Here is a 21,394-nt window from a genome sequence, read left to right on the forward strand (position 1 = left end):
AACAGTATTTTCCCCCAAAAGCAGTTCTTTGTTGGGCTGCTGTAGCAAGGTGTGACTGCAGAGGGTCATCAGCTCATTGCATCCTGGGGATCCAGGGCTGCCAGAGTCTATCCCAGCACAAAAACACAAGGTATCCATGTTTGCCTCTCCAAACTGAGCAGGTAATTGCAGGAGGAATTTTCCCTCTGTCTTCCTCTGTTTCTGGCTGGTGGTAGCACAGAGCTTCAGAGCCAAAGCATTTCAGAAGTGTCCCTTGTCACTACTGCTTTCTGCTGGAGGCTCTCCCTCCACACACCACTCCCTGCAGTCATTGTTTTTTTCCAGTATTTTATTTCTGACAGGCATTTACAACGTTCCATTCATAGAACTAAAAACATAAAAATAGACCTTCTTTCAGCTTATAAAAGAAATATATAAGAACCTTTGACATAGACATGTCATGACATTATGTACAAGAGCCACGGTACCTTCCCAGTACCAGCCTTCCAGTATTTGAGTGCTGACTGCATCCTCTGGGAACAGCAAAACCCTCCAGCACGTGGGACACAGCTGACAGGTGATGATACAAAAACAACCATGTGGTCATACAAAGGGGGTAGAAACTCTTCTAAAGCTCTTACGAAAAGAAACCAGGAGATAGCAAAAAGTTACAAGAGAAAGCTTTCATAAGGTCAAGTATAGTGCACCAGAAACCAGGAGAGGGAGGGGGCGAGGAGAGGATGCCAGCTGGGACACACAGACAGTGATGGATGTTTGGGGGGGGATAATTTTTGTTATGTTTTAAAATATAGTCAGAGTGGATTTTATAAAATATAATCCTAAGGCTATTATAAAATTTCAGGTTCTCAAAGTACCTACTGATGTGTCAAACATCAACAGATACCGACAAAACAAAGCAAAAAGAAAATTTCATATAATCTTCCTTTTTTTTTTTTCCTATAGGTGAAACTGCAATGGGAAATGCTATATAGATCTTAAAAAAAAAGTGCTATTTTGTGTTTTCGTATTTGGAAGTCTACTTAAAACCCACGAGATTTTAGTCACATTTTACCCTGTTTTAGATGTTTAAATAAAAGATTTAAAATGTTGAAGAGGTTTACTTGTGTAGAACTTTTTTCATCCTCTATTGCAGTGGAAAAGCTTTTAGAAAGGAATTAAAATACACTAGTTTCACCCACGGTAGGAGAGTGGGTGAGGTCAGTTTTTTGGCCATGAATTCCCTATCCCCTAAGCCCAAACTCTGCCAGAGAGAGTGGAGCAAAGGGATCCGTGGCTCCAGCAAGAGCACACCACAGATCCCTTTGCTCTACTGCAATTCAGTCATGTCATTTTATTTATTATTCTTTTTATTAGCTAACTAAACTCCAGTCTCAAACATATACAATAAACCTTTTCCTGAAGAAAGTTATACCTAAATAAGAGTTTCCAGTTCATATTTTAATATAAAACCACCGTTCCTAACCCTCTGCAAAAAGCTAGCCTCGTATCCTAGACGTGGAGCTACCCTAAATCTCTTACCCCTTTGTGCCCCTGCATCTCAGGTAAAATACAAAAAAATATTTCTTCAAGTGTTAAATTTGGATCTCTTTTAAGAGAGTTTGGCATCTTTACAAGAGTATGTAAAACTAGAGCTTCCAACATTGACATTAAATTAGACCAGCCACAGACCAAGAGGACTGAACACAACATAAATCCCAAACCTTTCCTCACACATTCCTAAAATACATGTATATTCTCTTACACTGAAGAAGGGAAAGGGAGTCAGAATGCTGCGACTGTACAGGTTAAAAAGGCAGTTTCCTGTGAAGGAGATGAACCTACGACCGCCGGCTCTCGCGGCCACCAACCCCTGTGTCCTTGTGCTCCTGCCGAAGCCCATTCGCTGCACGGAGGTTAAGACACCCAGAGTAATTTGTTTTCCAGTGATTACGTTCTCCCCACACTCAGTTTCAGCCCCTGATTGTTTTAGAATAAATAAAATAGTGTGAAAGCCCTTGGGTAACGTAAGACAGGACCTCGAGCTCGTTTCGTTCCCGGTTTTTGAGCGTCTGACAGTCGCCTAAAGTGTGGCCGCATGGCTTCGGACCAACTGAGCTGCCGCAATGGTGTGTGCAAGTGTGCAATCCTGGGGGTCACGGGGGGACGAGGGGAGGGACGGGGGGACACCCACGGGGCCGGGGGGGCTTTAGAGCTCGGTGTTGAGCTTCCTGCCGGGCACAAAGTCCTCCCGCCGCACCCAGATGACCTCCTGGCCGTGGCCCTCGGCGTCGCCGTTGATGCCGGGCAGGGTGGCCTGCTTCCTCAGCTGGGCCATCCTGGCGGCGTGAGCGTCCCCGGGCTGGCACGGCCGCTCGGGCCGCCGGCCGCCCGCCAGCGAGGTGGCCTGCAGCCTCTCCCGCAGCTCGCGCTGCGCCCCGCGCGCCGCCTCGCAGAAGTCGTCGTCGTCGCTCAGGATGTCGGTCTCCTTGATGTCGTCCTGCTCCTCGTACTGCGCCAGGTCAAACTGCTCCTCGACCCAGCGGTCAGTGTCCCCTCCCTGCGCGGCCTGCGCCGGCTCTTTCTCGGGGCTGCTGCTGTAGACGGCCTCTGAGTCAATGGTAAACCTGTTTCGGGCCAGCCGCCGCCTCCTCCTCCCAAGAGACTTGCTTGGGGCTGACACTGCACACACAAAGATAAAACCCCACAGGCGTTTTACACACGGCACGACTCGGGGGGAAAGCTAAGTCCTGCCTTTAGCACCTGCAAAGGCCTGGTCGCTGCCTGCTCCCTGCGGTGCCTCAGCTCCTCAGCATGAGGCCTCTGCGGCCGCAAGAGCAGTTTCTGCTGCTCAGATCCACCGTGGGGATAAAGGCCTCAAGTGTGTTCCTCCTGAGCGGCGGGCAGCCAGCCAGCACCAAGGGCATCTGCTCAGCTCAGCTTCCCACTCGCAGCCCCTGCTGCCAGCACAGAAGCCACAGAATCCAACAGCTTCACACCTCGGGGAGGAAAATCTGGCCTGGAGCAACACTGCAGCTTTCCCAGTGGCTACCTCAGTGTTAAGATGCTGCGTTATTTACAGGGAATTAAGTTCCCTGTCCAGGCTCTGCTACTCCCCTCCTCACTTCCTCCCTGCTGGGTGAGCAAAAGAACAACCTCCAAAACCAGAAAAACTATCAGAAGTTCCTTCCTCAGCATCTACTCAGCAACTGGCCCAATTAGCAAATTCTCATCTTCTGTGTCAGAGCATCTTCCCAAGAGGCTCCTGAGGCCAAGCAGGGGCAAATCCTGCAGCTGGAGGTGCTGCAGGCACCACGGTGCTTCAGGGGGCACAAGGAGCTCTGAGGTTGGAGTTTGTCCCCCCACACTGAGCAGCACCTCGGCACCTGCAGGATGAATTTATCCAGCTCAGCCTTGCGTTTTGGGGTCACATTTTAATGTCCCTGAGCCTCACAAGGTGCATTAAGGTACAACAGCTCAGTTGCAAATTTTATCTGTAGGGAGAGGTCTGGACTCCAAGGTGGGATTTTAATCCCTGTAGAATTCCTCCTGCAAACGCCTCATGGAGCCAAAGTGAAAGGAGGTCTGCATCTCCAGCAGGTTGGCCCCAGAGGCCGATGGAAGCAGCACTGTGGGTTTGGCTCTCCTCTAGCTGCCCTCGCTCACACTCTGGGAGGCAGAGGGCCAGCAGCACCGTGGGTTTGGCTCTCCTCTAGCTGCCCTTGCTCACACTCTGGGAGGCAGAGGGCCAGCAGCACCCCGAGTGAGAAGCTGGGCTCAGCTGCTGTTGGTGTGGCCTGCCCTGGTCAGAAGAGGAACAGGAAGCCTGGTTGTCTACAGTGCTGGATCTAATGAGCAGAACAAGAAATAAGTAACAGACCACAACAAAACACGCAGCGGTGCCGTGTACTTTTCAGTTGGAAGCAAATGTTTCTTTCCTCCATCATCTAGAGTTCTGAAAATGAAAACCTGCTATTCCCTGGGATTTTCTCATTGCTTTTGCCTGAAGTCAACTGAAAAGGAAAATCCATGGTTTAGGACAGGCCATTACAAAAATAAAGAGTACCAAGTGCACACTTCTCTAAATGTGGGAAGGAGGAGCTCATGCCCTTTAGCAATTGAGCTGAAAAGGCTCATGTGGAGGACACCCACAGCTGCCCCTTCAAACCAAGCTCAGGGGAGCTGTTTTTCCTTGTGCATTTTAGTTTAAAAGTGCTAGGGTCACCTCGAAATTCTGTACATGCCTTTAGAAACACACAGCTTCTGCTCTGTTCAGCTGAACCCCGGTTCAGATTAAAGTGCACAGCCAATCGGTACTGCCAGGAATCCCATTTCCCTTCCATGCCAGAAGGAGTGCTCTGAAGCTGAGCCTCGAGTGCAAAGCAAGCTAAATAGAGGCAATTTAAGGCTCTCAAGGAAGTGAAGCATGGAAAACCAGCAGTTTTTACATATACAGGAGAGAATGCTAATCCTAATATACAAGTGACACACACCACCACATGTCCTACAACGGTGCTGGGGTTACTGGGATCTTGAAAGTCTGTAGCCCTACAGTACCTGCCCTGTTCATGGCTGGCCTTGCACCTTTTAGAGCACACAATCTTTTTCCACCAAAAGGAACATATTGCTGGGATGAGGGCAAACTTTCGGTTTTAAGGAGCTGTCTTCTGTGTTTGTCCCGCAGGATGGAGTGCACTGCCTTCAGAAAGTCCTTCCTGTGTTCTGGTGAGCTGAAAAAGAGAATACAAAAGGCAGTGTTAGCCCTTGGGAACTGCTAAAAGCTCTCTGTAAATGAAATTAATAATGGCTAGTTCTGTGATTTAAGACACTGCAAATCGACTGGCAGGCGTTTCCCCAGAGAAGACTCCACTGAACTCAGTGTTTGCAAAGCAAAACTAACTCCACGGTCACTGCAATGGGCATCCAAGGAAACCAATACCCAGCTCATTAATAAAACATTCAGCCTTTCAGCCCTCTCGAGGTTTCCTTTGCCTGAAGTGCCACCCACACTTGGCTGTGTCTCACACATCCAGCTGACCCGTGGTGGCTCAGTCAATCTGTCCCTGCAAACACACCGAGCACAGCTCCTGCAACTTTTCCTAGAAGTAGGAACTGGCTTGGCATCAGCTCTGATGGATCCTGATGAACTTATGTTCCAAGTTCTCACTTGAAGTCTAAAAGCATGCCAGGGCAACCAGCACCAGAGCAAGGGATGTTTATTTAAGGAAAGGCAATGTTCCAAGAGCAGAGGTTGGGACTTGGTGCCATGAAAGAAACCAGCTGAACACAACACCTGCCATAAGGATCCAGTGCTGGAGTTTAACTGGAAAATTGTAAAAAGGAGTTTCTCATAAAGGTGCAAAGCTGATTAAGTGCTATGCCTTTGTTTTCAGATATTGTACAAAATTCTACCTTCCAGAAGTAAGGTTTCAACACCGTCTCCCCACTCTCCCTGCTGGCTGTTCCCAGATTGCCTCAAAGGAAAGACACAGGCAAGCAGGGAAGCAGAGATGTAGCTCCTATGGAAAACAGGGAAAGCCACTTACCTACAGCAAAGGTGAAATGTCCTCTCTGGCCTGCCCTCAGACTCAGATTTGACATGGACAATCTCACACACAGAGTTGGTCTCTGCATCTAAAGGGAAAAGCAAGCAGAACTTCATGTCTACCTCCACGATTAACTCTGAAGTATTTACTCCACAAGGAGTGAAAGCCCCCCAGCCCACACATCAAAACCCTGCCCAGTTCCTGCCCTGGGAACATTACCTGCACTGGCCAGAGCTCGGACCTGCAGCGCTTCCAAAGGGATCATGTGGCGAAACCGGAACGGATCCCAGTCTTCATAAATTGAGGCTCTATGTGATCCTCCCTGGAAGGATTTCAAACACTGTCAGGAAATGAGACACCCTGGGGCAGGCAGACAGTCCTGTGCTCTGGACTGAGGGCTCCCAGCTACAGACTCACTGCAATCCTGATTTTCTCACTCCAACACCTCCCTGAGAGGCATCTCTGGGGAGATGTTGCTGAAATCTGGACTGAAGCAGCCCTAAGGCCCATCAGCTCTTAGCAACACCCTCCAAAGTCACTGAGCCCAGCTCTGGGCGCACACACACTCATGAGCACATCTGAGTTTGGCTTTTCACTCTGGAGTCACCCTGTCCCAGCTGCCTTTACCCATGCAGGCACCTCAAATCCCTCTCTGGTTTATGCCACAGGCAAGGATCACAAGTTCCACTGTATCACTATAAACTGACCCCTGTTGTAGCACTGCCAAGCTCAGCTTTAACTTGGCATCCCAAACTCCAGAGGGATCCCTGAGCCACTCCTGCTGTGGCTGAGAGCAGCCAGCACTTGCTTGGTGGCACTCAACACCCAGGGCACTGTGAGGTGACAGACAGTAATTAGCTCTCAGGCACTCATACACACTAACCAAAGAATCAAACCCAAGAGAGACATTCACTGTGACATCTTCATCCAGGACAATCCACCCCAGAGCAGGGAATGGATGTGGCAGGCATGGCAACAAACTACAGCAGAGAGCAAAGGATAAAGGAATACTTGCTGTGCCCACCCAGCTCCTCAGACACCAGGGACCACACATGCCAGAGCACATTCCAGCTCCACAGCTTTGTGGAAAGCAAATTTCCATCACAGCCCCAGAATTGCCCATGGCATCACCCAGATAGTCAATGCAGACTTACGAGTTTCTTCTTCTGTTTGGAGCCATCCTTGTACACAAGGACCACAGCAGTTTTGAACACTGGAGGAGAAAGTTAGAGACAAAAGCTATGTAGTCACAGATTCCCAAAATCCTGCAATGGTTGAGGCTGGAAGAGACCTCTGGAGATCACCCAGACATTACTGGGATGTCTCTAGAGAGGGAGAATCCACGCCCTCCCTGGGCAGCTGTGTCAGGGCTCTGCCCCCTCCATGAACAGAAGTTCTTCCTCCAACAAGGTGGAACTTGTTGCATTTCAGTTTATGGCCATTGCTTCTCAGCCTGTCCCTGGCACCACTGAACAGAGTCTGGCACCATCCTCTGACACCCCTGGGGGATATTTGCGTGGATTGATGGGGTATTTGTATGGATTGATGGGATATTTGTGTGGATTGATGGGATCCCCTCCCAGCTTTCCCTCCTCCAGACTGCCCAGGCCCAGCTCCCACAGCCTCTCCTCAAGAGAATCCATAAGGCTTGGAAGGGGTCTCCTCTACTCCCAAGCATACAGACCTTTCACCTAAGCCCTCACCTGAGCCAGGAAAGAAGGCTTGGAAAAACCATCCCAGAACAGAACTGAGCATTGCAGCAGAGACAAACCCATTTTTAAGTTCCAGCCAACCCAGTGGAAGGCAATGCTCAGTTACTGTCAATATCTGCCATGGTGACAGTCTTTAAGGCATCTGAAACAGAAGTCCTGGGATACAAACCAAATGCTGCCAGCTCAGGTTCCTTCTTCCACTTGCCCAGGGAAGCAGGAGGGTTCAGCCATATCACTGTGTTATGCAAGAGCAAGTCCCCCATGGAAAGGTCGGCGACCTGCCAACACCAACACATGCACAAAGGCAAGGGCTTTAATCAGCACAAGATATCTGATGGGAGTTTTCGGCTCAAGAAAACTTGCCTGAAGTCTAGCTCTGAACAAAAATGCCCCCCAAGCAAACTTCTGGGGTACTTCATCAGCTGACTGCAAATGTGTGCCAACAAACTGTGAGGTTTGGCAATAGAGGCATGTAAATCCTCAGTTGGTGAGTATAAATTAGGGTAAGTTAAACTCCAGTTCTTGGAAGTCACAGCAAAAACCAGATATTTTCTGTGCCTTTTCTTCCCTTTTGTCTATTTTTCTCCCTAGAAAAAATTTTCTTTGTATAATGTTTGAGTATTTAGGCACATATTCAGTTTGGGGTAAAGACTGCATCAGGTGCAGTGGTCAAGCACTCCCTCCCCACAGCTGCTGTGGCTCCCAGTTTTGCCCAAAGGCTCCTCTGTGGACACCACATTGCTGGGAATAGACCAAGAAAGGAGTTCCCAACTGCTGGGAGATGCAGCAACCAGACCTTTCTCCTTGTGGTCCCCCACAGTGACAAACTGAGGGCTATTCCCAGGCCAGGGGGATGTTATCCCATCCCACCACCCTCCCCTCACAGAAGTCTGAATTCAGTTCAAGTCTTGAATTGAGCTGGAATTTATCTTAGCACCAGGATCTACTTCACTGGCACACCAGGAAAGGTAAATACTGGATCCAATTTAACAGGTACCACAATAACAGCTTTTTCCTCTCTAAATCTGATCGTATATTACCTCTTTTTTCTCCCCTGTTTGTTCTGCTATGAGCTGGTCAAACACTGCCCCATATTCTTCATGGATTTTCTGCATTTCATTAATGTGGCTGGCAACTTTGTTCATTGTCTTGATGGCCACTGGAAGAAAGACAGAGACAGGGGGTGAGCAAAGTGAATTTTAACCCTCCGAGGGGAAGGGAGAGGAGGAGGTTGCAGAGCAGAGGTGAACAAGAGAAAAGTGGAGTTAACTGCTTACCATCAAGGTGATAATGTTCTTCACTGTCCACATCAGTGAGAGCAAAGAGCTCCTTGAGCAGGAGGGGGTATTTGAGTATCCTCTGGATGGGTTTGATGAGGTAAGACTCCAGGGTGGAGGAGTGCTGCCGGCGAGGGTTCTGGGCATCCAGGAACGCCTTGAAAGCAGTGTCTGTCTTGGCTGCAAGATTCACATGAAACCATTAGATCAATCAAACATCATACCAGCTGCCCTGAGAGAACTTTTCCAGGTTTAAATTGGTTTAGCCAGTGACATTTTGCAAGGAAGTGCAGATTTATTGGGTGCACAGAATTAGATTTACGCCCTCCAGGATTTGAGTCACTGACACTCTCCCCGGATGTGCTATTTAGGATTTCACAGCAGGCATCCACCTCCAGCATGGGCAATTTTTGATTTCACTATCCATGATAGAATTTCCTGAGTGGGAAGAGACCTACAGGACCATCCAGCCCAGCTCCTGGCCCTGCACAGACACCCCAACAATGCCACCCTGTGCATCCCTGGCAGTGCTGTCCAAACGCTCCTGGAGCTCTGGCAGCCTCAGGCTGTGCCCATTCCCTGGGGAGCCTGGGCAGTGCCAGCACCCTCTGAGGGAAGAACATTTCCCTGATACCCAACCTAACCCTCCCCTGGCACAGCTCCAGCCATTCCCTGGGTGCTGTCACTGTCACAGAGAGCAGAGATCAGAGCTGCCCCTCAGCAGACAGCAGTAAGTACTTCTGGCCTGGCAACTATTTTAGAGCAGCACAAACTGCTTTAATCATCTGTTCCATTTAAGCAAAGGGTCAAATTGAGTATCTGCAAGAAGTCACTGCTTGTAAGCCCAGGTGCACCCACAATATTGGCAAGTCTGGTTCTCCTTATATCATTCAACCTTAAAATGCAGCACTGAATAACAACAACCATCAGGAGCTAGTGAGGAGCAGTAAACTGAGGCTAATGCACCAGATTTTGGGAGCACAGGCAGCATGGATACCTGATTGCCATCATCTTTTCTACCTGACTGCTAGTGAATTTATGAAATTGCCATTTTCTCTGTTGCTCCCTCCACTGGAGCATAAGGAGGGAAGGAAGGAGGAGGCAGTATTTATAGACATACAAATTATTCAGTGCAGGAGCAATTCCACACAATTGCTTTTATTAGAGTCATGTCCCCTGCCGAGGCTAGAGGGGTTTTTGCAGAGAGTCACCTGATTTCAATAAAGCAACTGGAGTTTCAAATGCAAAAGCCACCTGCACCTCAGCTGAGGACACCAAGTGACACCTGAAATACACTCCCAGGCTTTTGAAGAGATTAATCTCTGGAACAGAATTTTAAGTTCTGTTTGCGCCATAATTCAAGCATAACCATTTCTCATTTATAAATACAGTCAGCAATGGAAAAGAGAAGAAAAATAATCAGATCTACTTAGTCTACAGCTCTAACATTAAGGGCCAATAAAATAAAGCCAAAAGAAAGCATGGATGTGACTAGCAACAAATCACTTATTTATGTATTCCACAGAGCTGCCAAGTATTCTTTGCAGCACAGGGAATAAAAGCTTACAAGTAGAAATAAAACCAGAAAAAGTGCACAAAAAATATTTTAAAAAACCCAAATCAACCAAGAAACAAAAACCCCAAAACTTCTGACTGTCAGACCTCCAGATGTTCTTTGAAAAATAGGAGTTCCTCCCTCAATGGCATTGCTCCTACAACTGGAACCATTTGTTTGTTTAATGTCTCGGCCAAAAAGGAATTGCATGAAGCACTGGTAACTGCAGGAGATTAACACTTCCACAGGGAAAAAACATCCCTGTGAGGCAAGCTGGCCCAGGAGCCAGACCACAGTTCCTTAATCTCCAACTCAGCAAGCCAAGCTCTGCTAGGAATTCCAACACGGAAACTTCTCAGGCAAACTGGAATGAAGGCAAAGGGAAGGAGAGAGAGAGAGCGCTAAAATATTCAGACAGCTTCCATAAAACATTCTCCCAGGCTGATCCTCTCCTAGAGGCTGCCAGTGCTCCACCACACTGGCCAGGGCTTCCATGGGATTGCCACCAGCAAGGATTCCTGGCACAAACTGTGGGAGGATGCAGAGGTCTCTAAAGAGCCACCACTCCTGGTTCCAGAGCACACAGTGACCCATCAGCACAGAGCCACAGTGGGATTCCCATTTAGGAAATCTTCCCACATGACTGCAAAAAACCAAACATGCCAAGAGAGAGCAAATCCAGTGTGAGGAGAGAAAAGCTGCAAGGAGAGTGAACCAGCTCTTGTCACGAGTTGCTCAGCTGTCACCACAGGGTGGTCCCACAACACAGACCTCTCCAGGAGCCTCTCCAGACTTAATTCCCCATTCCAAAGGCTCCTGGAAAGCAGCCAGGCATGCGTGTGCCTCCATTCCTGCCCTGAGATGTTTGGGAAGCAGTGGCCACAATCAACATGTGGCTGCAAGACCTCTCAGTTTGTTTTGTAAGGGACTCTCACCTTTCACCAGGACTTTGGGGACTTTAGTGTGGCTGGCACAGAAGGCACTGTACAGCTTGAACCGGTCAGCGTAGTACAGGAAGGATCCACCCAGGGAGAACAACACTTTCTGGGATCAAAAGGAAAAAAAGAAAATTAGTAAAAAGGCATTTAGTTATTGTGCCTTCAGCCAGGTCATCTGAAGCTTCCATCCAGCTTCTGGAGGACAGGACAATGCAGTTGTAGTGTGTTTGCACACCAGGACACCACTGCTGGAGTGAGCCCAGAGGAGGACCAAGGGGATCAGAGGGATGGAGCAGCTCTGTGAGGAAAGGCTGGGAGAGCTGGGATTGCTCAGCCTGGAGAACAGAAGCCTTGGGGTGACCTCACTGTGGCCACAGAGAGGACTGGATGTGTCTGACCTTGCAATGGATCAAGGCACTGAGGAGCTGCTAGCAACACTCATCCCCCACAAACACACTAAGGCTTGGACATGAGTTGGTGTTTAGGGTCAACCACAATCCCAAAATGCCTTAGGAACCAGACAACACCTGCTGGGGGGCTCAGACCACACGTGGGCAGCCTGGGGACAGCGGGTGAGACAGAGGGAAGCAAACTGCAGAACTGAAAGCACAGAACCCCAGAGGGCAGAACTGAAAGTCAGGCCTGGTGCCATTGTTATGGGAAGAACTGGAAGCAGAGCACTCAGGAGATGGAGTTTTCTCTGTAAGGCTATGCTAAACAAACACCTGATGGCAAAGACACTCAGGCACAAAAAGACAAATTCTTTCCATGGTGCTCCCAGGGTTGAATGTTAGCTGAAGAGCAATCCCAGAGGAATTATAATTATTATTATTGTTATTAGTCTTCAAGACATCCTGTCCTTTACCAAGGTGAGTGCTCAGAGCCAGAGTGGAATTCCCCAAAGGAAAACCACTCTATCAGCTCCTTGCCATGCCTCCAGTACCACTGCATTAGAAACAAAACAAAATTTGTTTCTGCATTTCCCAGGTTTTTAAATAAAGTTTATGGAGCCGCAATTTACATTTCTACCTGTGAAGATGAACACCTGCTGAAAGCCGAAAGTGTTTGCCACTATGGATGAACGTGCAAATACAAAATTCCATGTATTATTCTGCTCTGTAGCCCCAGAGGGCTTCTGAACATGAGACTTGTCAGGACAAGGATTTTATGTAACTTTCCATTTCTAGCTTTTCCTGACAGCTCAAGGCAAGAAATCTGGCAGAAGGGTGAGAACAGCTCCTAAAAGCACATGGTTCCTAGTGCTCTATATGGCTAAATGTAGCATAAACTACAATTGCAGCAGGGGAATTTTCCAGCAGCACCAGCATCAGCTGAAAATTAATCTTGAGTAGAAGCAGAGGCAGGTTTTTACATGAACAGTGCAATTGTCAGAAAAATATCTAAAGAGTGTTAAAGGTCTGCTCAAAGTGTAAACACCTAGACAATGCAAATAATGTAATTTTAAATATACAGATATATAAATGTAAACAATTATTACCTTAAATTGCTCAACTTTTTCAAGCTTTTCCAGGTCTGGAACCAGCCTTACTCCATCTTCCAGAGTTTTCAAGAACTCTACCTGGAATGCTACCATTTCAGTCAGATTCCCAAAGAGAACATCCAGCTAATAAAAGGGGGGAAAAAAAGAATGTTGAAATATCACTTTGAGGCTAAACTGGGTTTTCTAGAACTGCAGCAATTCTCACTCCAGTTGTATGATCAGTGTAATGTCAGGAAAAAACCACCTACAGACATTATTGAGCAGCACCTTTGTGCTCTACTCAATCCATTATTTGAAAGAATTGGAACCAAGTGAAAATAATTTCAGCCAAACAAGTCCAACTGGGTGAGCAGAGTGGAGGGGCAGGAAAAGCTCTCTGGAAAAAGACAAGCAAAGTTCAACATACCTCATCTGGTGTGAGGAAGGTTTCTTTTTGTAGAGGCTTCAGATATCTCTCCATCAGACAATTTAAGTCCTAAAAATTCAGAGAAAGATTCCCATGTTGGTACCTCTGGATATTTACTGAGGTGACAAATAATGCTTACTTAATCTGAGAATTTATCCTTTCCACACACAACACGAAATTGTTGGATTTCGCAGAACTTAAGGCAGTAAAAGGGAACATTTACATATTTTTAGTTACAAAATCAATACCAGATCTCAGCGATCAGTAACTCAGAACAACAGCCTAACCATGTGAAAAAGCCTTCTTTTCAGTGGTTTAAGTTACATTTTAGGCACAGACTGTAGAACTGAATGCAAGTTCACCAAGAGACCCACACACCAAACACAGCCTGAAGTTCCAGAGGAGAAACCAAGAGGTTTTCCAGGAAATGAGAGGCTGAGGCTCCCCTTACCTTGACATAGGTGCGCTCAGTCTCCAGCAGCTCACAGATGACCTTGCGGAGCTTGTCTGCGTCCGTGAGTTGCCTCATGGTGCCCTGCTGGGGTCCTGCACAGTCCTGGGGAGGAGCACTGCAGTCAGAGGGGTTCATTTCATGCAGACTGCGACAGAAAGCAGCGACCTGCTCTGTGCTCTTTGAAGAGAAGGGAGAGGAAAGCAGTGGTAATATCTTAAATAAGAGCCAGAGGAACAGTGGGGCTGAGAAGGGTTTGCAGCTCAGCAGTTGCAGCTCAGGGAATTTTTAACAGGCACCACAAGTGTCTATTCTGTCTCTCTGTGACTGGGGATAAAAAAAAAAAAAAGGGAGTTGCATAATTCAAATTAATTGAGGTGCTGCTCAACTACATTCCTGGTTTCAGACACACGTGAATTTTAATTAAAATAGCCTCGTCCAGCACTTCAGATTGACAAACTCACAGAGAGGCCAAAGAACTGGGAACCAAAAATGCCTGTGCAAACAAAACAGACATCTCACCCCCCTGGCAGTTCCCTAATGTGGACTGCAGCAGTGCAGTGAACAGCTCTGGTGACACAGGGCCAGAACCTTTCACACTGGCATTTGGGAAAGCAGAGCCATCCCAGTTAAAGGCTCTTCAGGCTCCAAGCACAAGCTCATTGGGAAAGCAGCTGCATCCCTAACCTGTGTCTGGAAATGTGCCTCGCAGGGTGAACTTCTTCCCCATGAGTGCCACTTCCCAGAGCTGCTCCCTCAAGCTGCTTTCTTTAATATTTAATCAGTTGCCTATATATAAAGCCAGTTATCCTCACTTCACCCCCTCGTGTTAGATCATTTCCTCACATCTTTCCTTACACTCCAAAGTTTGGAGCAGGAATAGCCTCTGGTGTCAGTGACGACAGCCCCAGGCTTCCAGGATTGCCAAGGCAGCACTGGGGTGTGTCCATCCCTCCCAGAGAGCCGCAGGGAAAAGAGCTGCTCCAGTGAGCACACCTGATAATCCTGCCAAGGGATCTGAAGCCAGGCTCAGTGACTTCCCAGCACTGCCTCTACAGCCCCCCACTTCAGGAATTTCTGCATGGAAAGGATTGTTAAACATTGGCAGGGGCTGCCCAGGGAGGTTTAGAGTGCCCATCCCTGGAGGTGTCCAAGGAATGTGGCACTCAGTGCTCTGGGCTGGGGACAAGGTGAGCATTGGGCACAACTTGGACTCAATGGGCTCAGTTCTTTTCCAACCCAAAGGATTCTGTAATTCTATAAAACAACTGACCCAAAATCAGCCTGTTCAACCAGAGAAATGCAAAGAGAGGAGAGGAGAAAGAAACTAACAAACGGAAAAGAAAAAAAAAAAAAAAAGAGGAAAGAAATAGAGAACAAAGCACATCAAAACCTTGCAGTTTGGAGACAAAGCCCTGCCCTCTGGGACATCACTCCCACGCACTGCTAGTTGTGGTGATCACATTTTTTAAGCCATGCAGTCTGCTCACAGAGAGCTATTTCCTCTCCATGCACCCACAATCCATGATAGGACAAGGGAGGATCTACCCCCTTTCCTTAGAGGTCTCTTACAGCTGGAAATGCTCCCCTGAGGTCCCACTGCACAGCACATGAGTGAAGATGCTCATTACAAGCAAAGGATTGAATTTGCTCATTACATTGCAAAAGATAATTTTCTTCAGGACACAAGTGTAAGCCAGGAACTCATTGTAACTGGCTGTCTACACCAAATTGCCTCTTGGACACACTTTATTACAGGGAAATTATTCACCTTCAGCCTCTGAGGTTTAACTCAGACATGGAAGAAAGGAAAAATGTTACAAGTTGAGGGCAGGAGGAAGCAGTGAGTTGGACAAGTCCATTCCAACTCACCCTGCTCCTGCTGGTAGCATGTGTCACTAAGATTTGAGGTTTATTAATCTTGACTATTCAGTAATTCCTGTTATTTCTCAGCAATGTTCCACCTATACTTGCTGTATTCTTAAGTATAAAACACACCCAAACTTTTAGCTTAGATCTGCATCAGATTTCAGCAGGTATGACCCTGATCCCAACAGCCCCAAATCCACCAAGGGCAGTAGGTGAAAGACAAGGCAAAAAAACCTTCCTGAGTTCCCTGCTCTGCTGGGAAGGCACAGAGAGCTGACAGCTCAGATATGATAATCTGGGCCTGCAGAGAGCCAGGACATGAAGGGTTTTGCTCAGCAGCATTTGGCTTTGTTAACACTATTTGAGGAAGATATGTCCAATGGTGTTTCACTTTAAGATCTGAAAGTGCAAATAAAACTAGTTCCAATGTATAAAGCACGATCTGGAATCAAACCCCAAAAATAAACCAAGTGTTTCAAGCAGCTCCTGCCTGCTACCCCGCAGATCCTCCCATCCTGTGCATGCTCTTGCAGGGAAAGATGGGTCACCCAGAAAGAGGGAGCGAAAATCTGCTCAGGGCGTGAAACACCAGCTCAGCACTGAAGTTGAAATAACTCATGGAGGCATGTGGTGCCCCAGAAGGAGCAGTTACACCCATATGGCAGGAAGGAAGTGTGGAGGACTTCCCAAAGCCTTATCTCCACTTGTGCACGCTCAAACTGCTCATGGACTCCAGCCACGGCCAGCACTGCCTTCCCACTGCCCTGCCCCACATCTCCTCAGGAAATCCCCACACATCACCCACCCCACACTCTCTGCACAGACAATGAATCTCCAGCACAATCAGGTTCACAAACCTGTTCCCTGAGCAAACAGCTGTGGTGTGTAACCCCCATCTGAGCAGGGATGTCCCTCAGGGTGTCTCCTCAAGGCTGAGGGTTCCTTGATACCACAGAGCTCTTGTAAGTGTTTAGGAGCATGCTGAACTTTGAATTCTTAGCCAAGGCTTATAAAGGACTGGCTGGGCATATATAATCCTTCAGACATAAACCACTGACCAAGCCTGGGACTAGGAGCAGATCCAGCTGCACCTGAAGCCCTCTGAGCTTAGCAAACAACAGGTCCTTTCTGACCCTCATCCCTCAACAGGAGCTTGCAGTCAACAACCAAGTGAGCCTTGCCATCAAGCCTTTTTAAACCACTGTCATACTGACCAGCAAACTTGGTTACCTTATTGGTTCATATCATAAAAGTATTGTTGTTTCTCTCCTAGAACTGAAATGTGCAATTCCACCTGCAACAACTGCTGTGCTTCATCCCTGAGCACAACCTTGTCTACCTCATATTTCCTTTAAAAAAATCCATTTCCAGACACATGCCGCACACACAGGGCTTCAGGGCACAGCTATTTTGGTGGAAACTCTCAAACAGATTTCACAAAAACCTCTCTATCCCCATTTTCCCAGAAAAAGTGGATAGAGTAGGGAAGCTCTGGAACAGAAACAGATCCTTTTATCTCTCTGCACCAGCTCTGCCAGCAGTGACAATGACAGCATTAAAGAAGGATTTCTCCAGGAGAATTATAGCATCACACTTCAGGCACAATCCTGCAGCGAGCTGAAAATGAGACTGAGGGCAGCCGCAGCTGGGCTGGAAAGTAGAGTTCACACAGACATTAACCCCTCCTCGGGAAGGGGCTCAGCAGAGGAGCCAAGCTCACATCCTTCCCATGGAGGAGGATCAAGGACATTCACAACCACGGGGCTGCTGCCCCTGCAGTAGTTTTGCAAGCCATTTCCTCCCGTGTTTGCCACGCAAAGCCATCCAGGTGCCAGGGCATCAGGCAGCTCGGCCCTGGAATGGCACAGAGCACCTCTGGCCAGCACCCTGCAAGCAGCAGGGACCTCCCAGACAAAGCCAGGCAAACCGCATCCTCTCAGCACCGCCGGCACGGCAACAAAGAGCCTCTGCGGGGCACACACGCTCCGGCTCAGCCTGCAATTCGGAACCTGCCAATTAAACAGCACGAAAACCCCCAGCTGCCGATGGCCGAGCCCTTCCCCTCGGGTCTGCTCACCAGGTACAGCATCCGGTACAGCGAGTCCCCGTCCCTGCCAGCGCTCTCGCCCCGCAGCTTTCGGTGTCCCCTCCAGAGAGCCGACATCGCCGCAGAGGCAGCGCTGTCAGCGAGCCGGCAGCCAAATCCCCGAGCTGCACATCCCCGGCTGGTCCCACGGGCTCTCCCACTCCTCCCAGACACCCCAAGCTGCTCCCTCACCGCCTGTGAGCGGGGCAGGGCAGCGCCCACCTTCCTGCGGCGCAGCCTCCCCTCCGTGCCGTGTGCTCACCACATCCACGGATCCCGAGCCGGGCGATGCCAGAGCTGTGCTGCTGGCCGAGGCAGCTCCGGCAGAGGGGCTGGAATGCAGCAGAGCGGGGAGAGGACAGCCTGGGAATATCAGTGTGCGCTGCCCACTGGCTGCGAGCGGCGCTGCTCGGGAATAGCAAACGTCGCAAGGGACGCGGCACCGAACTGAAGGAACTTGAAAGAGCCCGTTCTGCTGCAGGGAAACCGACCCCACAAATCCCCCTCTTAATCCTTTCACGTCTACTGCAGCACACTGAAGGTTTGGAGACTTATGCTGGTCTCGAGTAATGCTGCAGAGAGCAGTCGACCTACTTTTCTTGGAAAAAATCCCTCCAAGTGCACAAGCGTGCACACACACAGCCCATCAGCCACGCTCCCCAAGCACCACTGCTGCCAGGTAATTAGCCTTCACTGCCACGGGCACATGTCTGGAATTAAAACAGGGAGAAACGAGTGTCCTGCGGTAATTTGAACCTGTGACACTTGGAAAATTCGTCCCCAGTTAAATTCGAAGGACCACAACAGGAATAAACACACGCAGAGACTGATTTTGAGATTCAATACAACACCTACCTTAGCCTTTGGCAAACTGCAACATCAGGAACTCACACATATACACTCATTTTCAAAGGTACCCCCTTTGAACCTCAATATTGAAAAGGCCAAAACAATCACCACAGAGGCAAGTAACCATTGAAGAAATTACTGGTGTGAAATGTTTCTGATGTTCTGTTGAATAGAAGCTGACAGAGGGCAACCCCCAGATTTCATAAACAGCCTGAAATTTGGTGCTAGATGAAAACAAGCTTGAAAAGGTGGCAGAGAGCAGGCTTGCCTTTCCCCCACTCTTCTCCCTCCCCTTGGCTTCCACATGAAACAGGGACAGAAAGGAAAGCCAGAAGCTCACCAGGGCTTAAGGAAAAGGGTTGATACCCTTCACATAGATGTCAACCCAGGAGATAAGAGGGTGAAATCAGATAGGGAGTGAGTCCAGGGAACAGCAGCTATCCCACACCACTGACACCTCAACCCACCTTGGGAAAGGGCTTCCAATATTTCATCAGAACAGACACACACACCTCATTTTCCCTTATTCTGTGTAATAGAATCATCACTTTGACAACAGCCATGGAGAAGAAAGCTCTGCATTACCAGGCCTTTAGGATATACAGAACACAAGCTTCTCAGAAAAGGGAGGAATCCTCAGAGCTCCTGCTGTACCTCCAAATCCTTCAGCAGCACCACAGCTTGGAGGCTTTTGCAGATTAAGAAGCAAAAGCAGCACTCCTAAGGAAAAACACCCACGTGCACACATGCCGGGCTGGGGGAAGGGACAGAGGCAGCTGTGGGAGGAGGAGGAGGAAGGACACATTCCAGTGCCTCCTGTGTCACACAACCCCTGCCACCTGCATGATAAAGGTAGCAGGGACCAAGCTCAGCTTTTGGTGGGATTTCCCCCACTTACCTTCACACAAAGCCTGTGCTATGACAGCAGATGAGCAGGGGCTGTGAGCAGTGTGCTCCTCTCCTTTTTCCATGAATTATTAATGCTCCCCTAGGATCTCTTTGCTGGCTGGAGAGCCAGGGAGCTTCCTGGGAAAGCTGGGAGCTGTCCATGGATGGAGCCCTACCCCAGGATCAGCACAAGACACCCCAAAGGCTATTTTGGGATCTCCTAATGCTGCCCCTGTGCTGGAAGGAGAGGAGCTCTGCATTTAGCTGGGAGGCCCCAGTGCTGGTAAAATTTTAACATTCCTCTGCTGACCAGTGGAATGGACGGGAATGCTCAGCCCTGCTGTAGCCAAGAAGAGCAGAAAAATAAGGGAAATCTCCCTTGATCTCCACCATCCAGGAGAGTCTGGGAGCTGTGGCAGTGATGGAATAAAGGGGAACATGGCACAAGGGCAGAGCATTCCCCTACCCACATACAAAAATAACCCCTGTGAAACAGCCCTGAGGACATCACCTTAATCTTCTGTGCCATAATCCCAGGAGCATGGAAAGGTGTGGGAGTGCATGGACAGGAAAGCATCTTTGTTTTTCTCCTCACCGTGTGGTGACTTCCCACTGCAAGAATCCTTCCTTCCCATGCAGATCAGCTTTCCCGAGCACACAGAAAAGCCAAGGGATTAAGAAAACCCTTAGCTGAGCTTTTTTTCTTCCCCATTACCATGTACTAGAATTTTCTGAAAGCACTGCAGAATAATTTGGAGGTCTCTGTAGTCAGCAAGGAAGCCACTGAGTACAGAGCAGGGACAGCAGCATCCAAGAGTCTGCCAAACTGAGTAGGTTAGGTATATTCTATAGGTACTTGTGTCCTTTAATTGTGGGAGAATACGCCAAGGAGTTTGAAAGATAAAGAAAAAAATAAAAAAAAGCCTCCGTCCCCTTTACCCCACACAAATACAGAGACATATTTCTGTACCCCAAAAGGAAACAGGCAGTGATGTCAACATTTCACTGCCAGGCAGAAGCTCCTCCCGTTGGAAACCAGGGCTCCTTGGAGTGGGGAGTTACTCCTCCAGGATGGAATATTGAGCATTAAAGCTGCTAACACCCATTTCTCAGTTTGACTAAATCTGCTGAGCTGCAGAGCTAATCGGGTAATCCTAACGCCTTGTGCAGGCAATTACAGCTCTGAGGAGACAGGAGACAGCAGGCAAAAACCCCCAGCTCAGGAACAGAAAACCCTGGAAAAAACGTGGAGAGCACTGATTCCCCCAGCAGCGAAGTGCTGTGCTCTGTGCTCTGCCACAGCTTCGTGTGACAGAAGAGACTCTGCTCAGAGCATGTGAAAATCCCACATATTTACAGCTAGAAAACCCAAACTATCAACAAACACTTCCACTTACTGAAAAAGAAATTTACTGCTAGAAATCATAAAGTATCAACAAACACTTCCACTTACTGAAAAAGAAATTATTTGTACTTACAAGAAAAAGTTCTCAATAGAACCTGGAAGCAAACTGTATGAGTAATCACCTTCTCTGTGAGCATTTCATGGTTTCCCTTATCTGACTTCCACTGTCTGGCTACCAAGGACAAAACTCCAGGCTAGAGTGACACAAGGGATCAGGAAACAAGAGGCCAAGGTCTTTTCCTTCCTTCCTCTGCAGTAGAGTAGCACAGGGAGCAGCCCAGAGCTCCCTACAACACCTCTTTATTTTAACCTCTTGGTTAGAATAATAGAGAAAACATGCATAGAGAGAAAACACGAACAAACTGAAATCTAACTCTCATTAGATCGTTATTTGTGAAGAAAAATAGCTGTAATTTCTCACCATCACCTACATAACAAATACCTAAAAGCAATCAAGATAATCTCACTGGATTGTGCCTCACCAATCATCACCTCCTGTCACCAAGTGTGACCCACCAAGCACTGTGGGATTGTCCCTTAATCGATGGCAATTAGCAATCCATTTGCACAAGCTCTTAGCTATAATTGGACAGTTTGGTTCAGTTTAAGGTAGATTGGCTCTGATTAGTTTGCAGTTAGGAACCTGCATGTGAGCTATGCTATTGCTGTAAGGAAGGAGAGTTTAACTTACATTTGTCCTAAGCCTAGAAATCAGGAAAGAACAAGAAATCCCAATAACCCACATGGTTTAGTGGGGCTGCTCTGGGAATGGAGGTGACAAACCAGTCCGTTTCCAAACTGTGGGGACATTATCATAGGGCACTGAAGATGTGAACCCACCCTAGAAAAAGGGCACAAGTCTTGCCAAAGAGGCAGCAGGTGACATGGCACAACCAAAGCCATGGCTTGTTCCATTCAGGATCATCCATAACCAC

The 21,394-nt window shown here is 48.2% G+C and overlaps 1 protein-coding gene across 8 annotated transcripts in view; it reads right to left on the reverse strand.

Annotated features, from left to right (window-relative positions):
* Window positions 1-310: 310 nt before the first annotated feature.
* The window catches only part of TIAM1 (TIAM Rac1 associated GEF 1), a 150,018-nt gene continuing 128,934 nt past the window's right edge, over window positions 311-21,394 (reverse strand). For 6 of the 8 annotated variants that reach the window (XM_085077689.1, XM_085077674.1, XM_085077683.1 and 3 more), the window contains 12 exons: window positions 13,363-13,542; window positions 12,912-12,980; window positions 12,503-12,628; window positions 11,002-11,110; window positions 8,512-8,691; window positions 8,275-8,393; window positions 7,404-7,512; window positions 6,677-6,735; window positions 5,742-5,844; window positions 5,523-5,610; window positions 4,534-4,706; window positions 311-2,658 (listed from right to left, as the gene is read on the reverse strand). In XM_085077689.1, coding sequence (XP_084933815.1) covers window positions 2,186-2,658; window positions 4,534-4,706; window positions 5,523-5,610; window positions 5,742-5,844; window positions 6,677-6,735; window positions 7,404-7,512; window positions 8,275-8,393; window positions 8,512-8,691; window positions 11,002-11,110; window positions 12,503-12,628; window positions 12,912-12,980; window positions 13,363-13,542 — 1,788 coding nt within the window. In that variant the 3' untranslated portion in view covers window positions 311-2,185. Of the gene's footprint in view, window positions 2,659-3,668; window positions 3,990-4,533; window positions 4,707-5,522; window positions 5,611-5,741; window positions 5,845-6,676; window positions 6,736-7,403; window positions 7,513-8,274; window positions 8,394-8,511; window positions 8,692-11,001; window positions 11,111-12,502; window positions 12,629-12,911; window positions 12,981-13,362; window positions 13,543-21,394 lie in introns of those variants that run through there. The other 2 variants (XM_085077713.1, XM_085077721.1) reach the window with 2 other exon arrangements.

The sequence above is a fragment of the Lichenostomus cassidix genome, chromosome 1 (genome assembly GCF_008360975.1).
Source record: "Lichenostomus cassidix isolate B80296 chromosome 1, HeHo_3.0, whole genome shotgun sequence".
NCBI lineage: Eukaryota > Metazoa > Chordata > Aves > Passeriformes > Meliphagidae > Lichenostomus > Lichenostomus cassidix.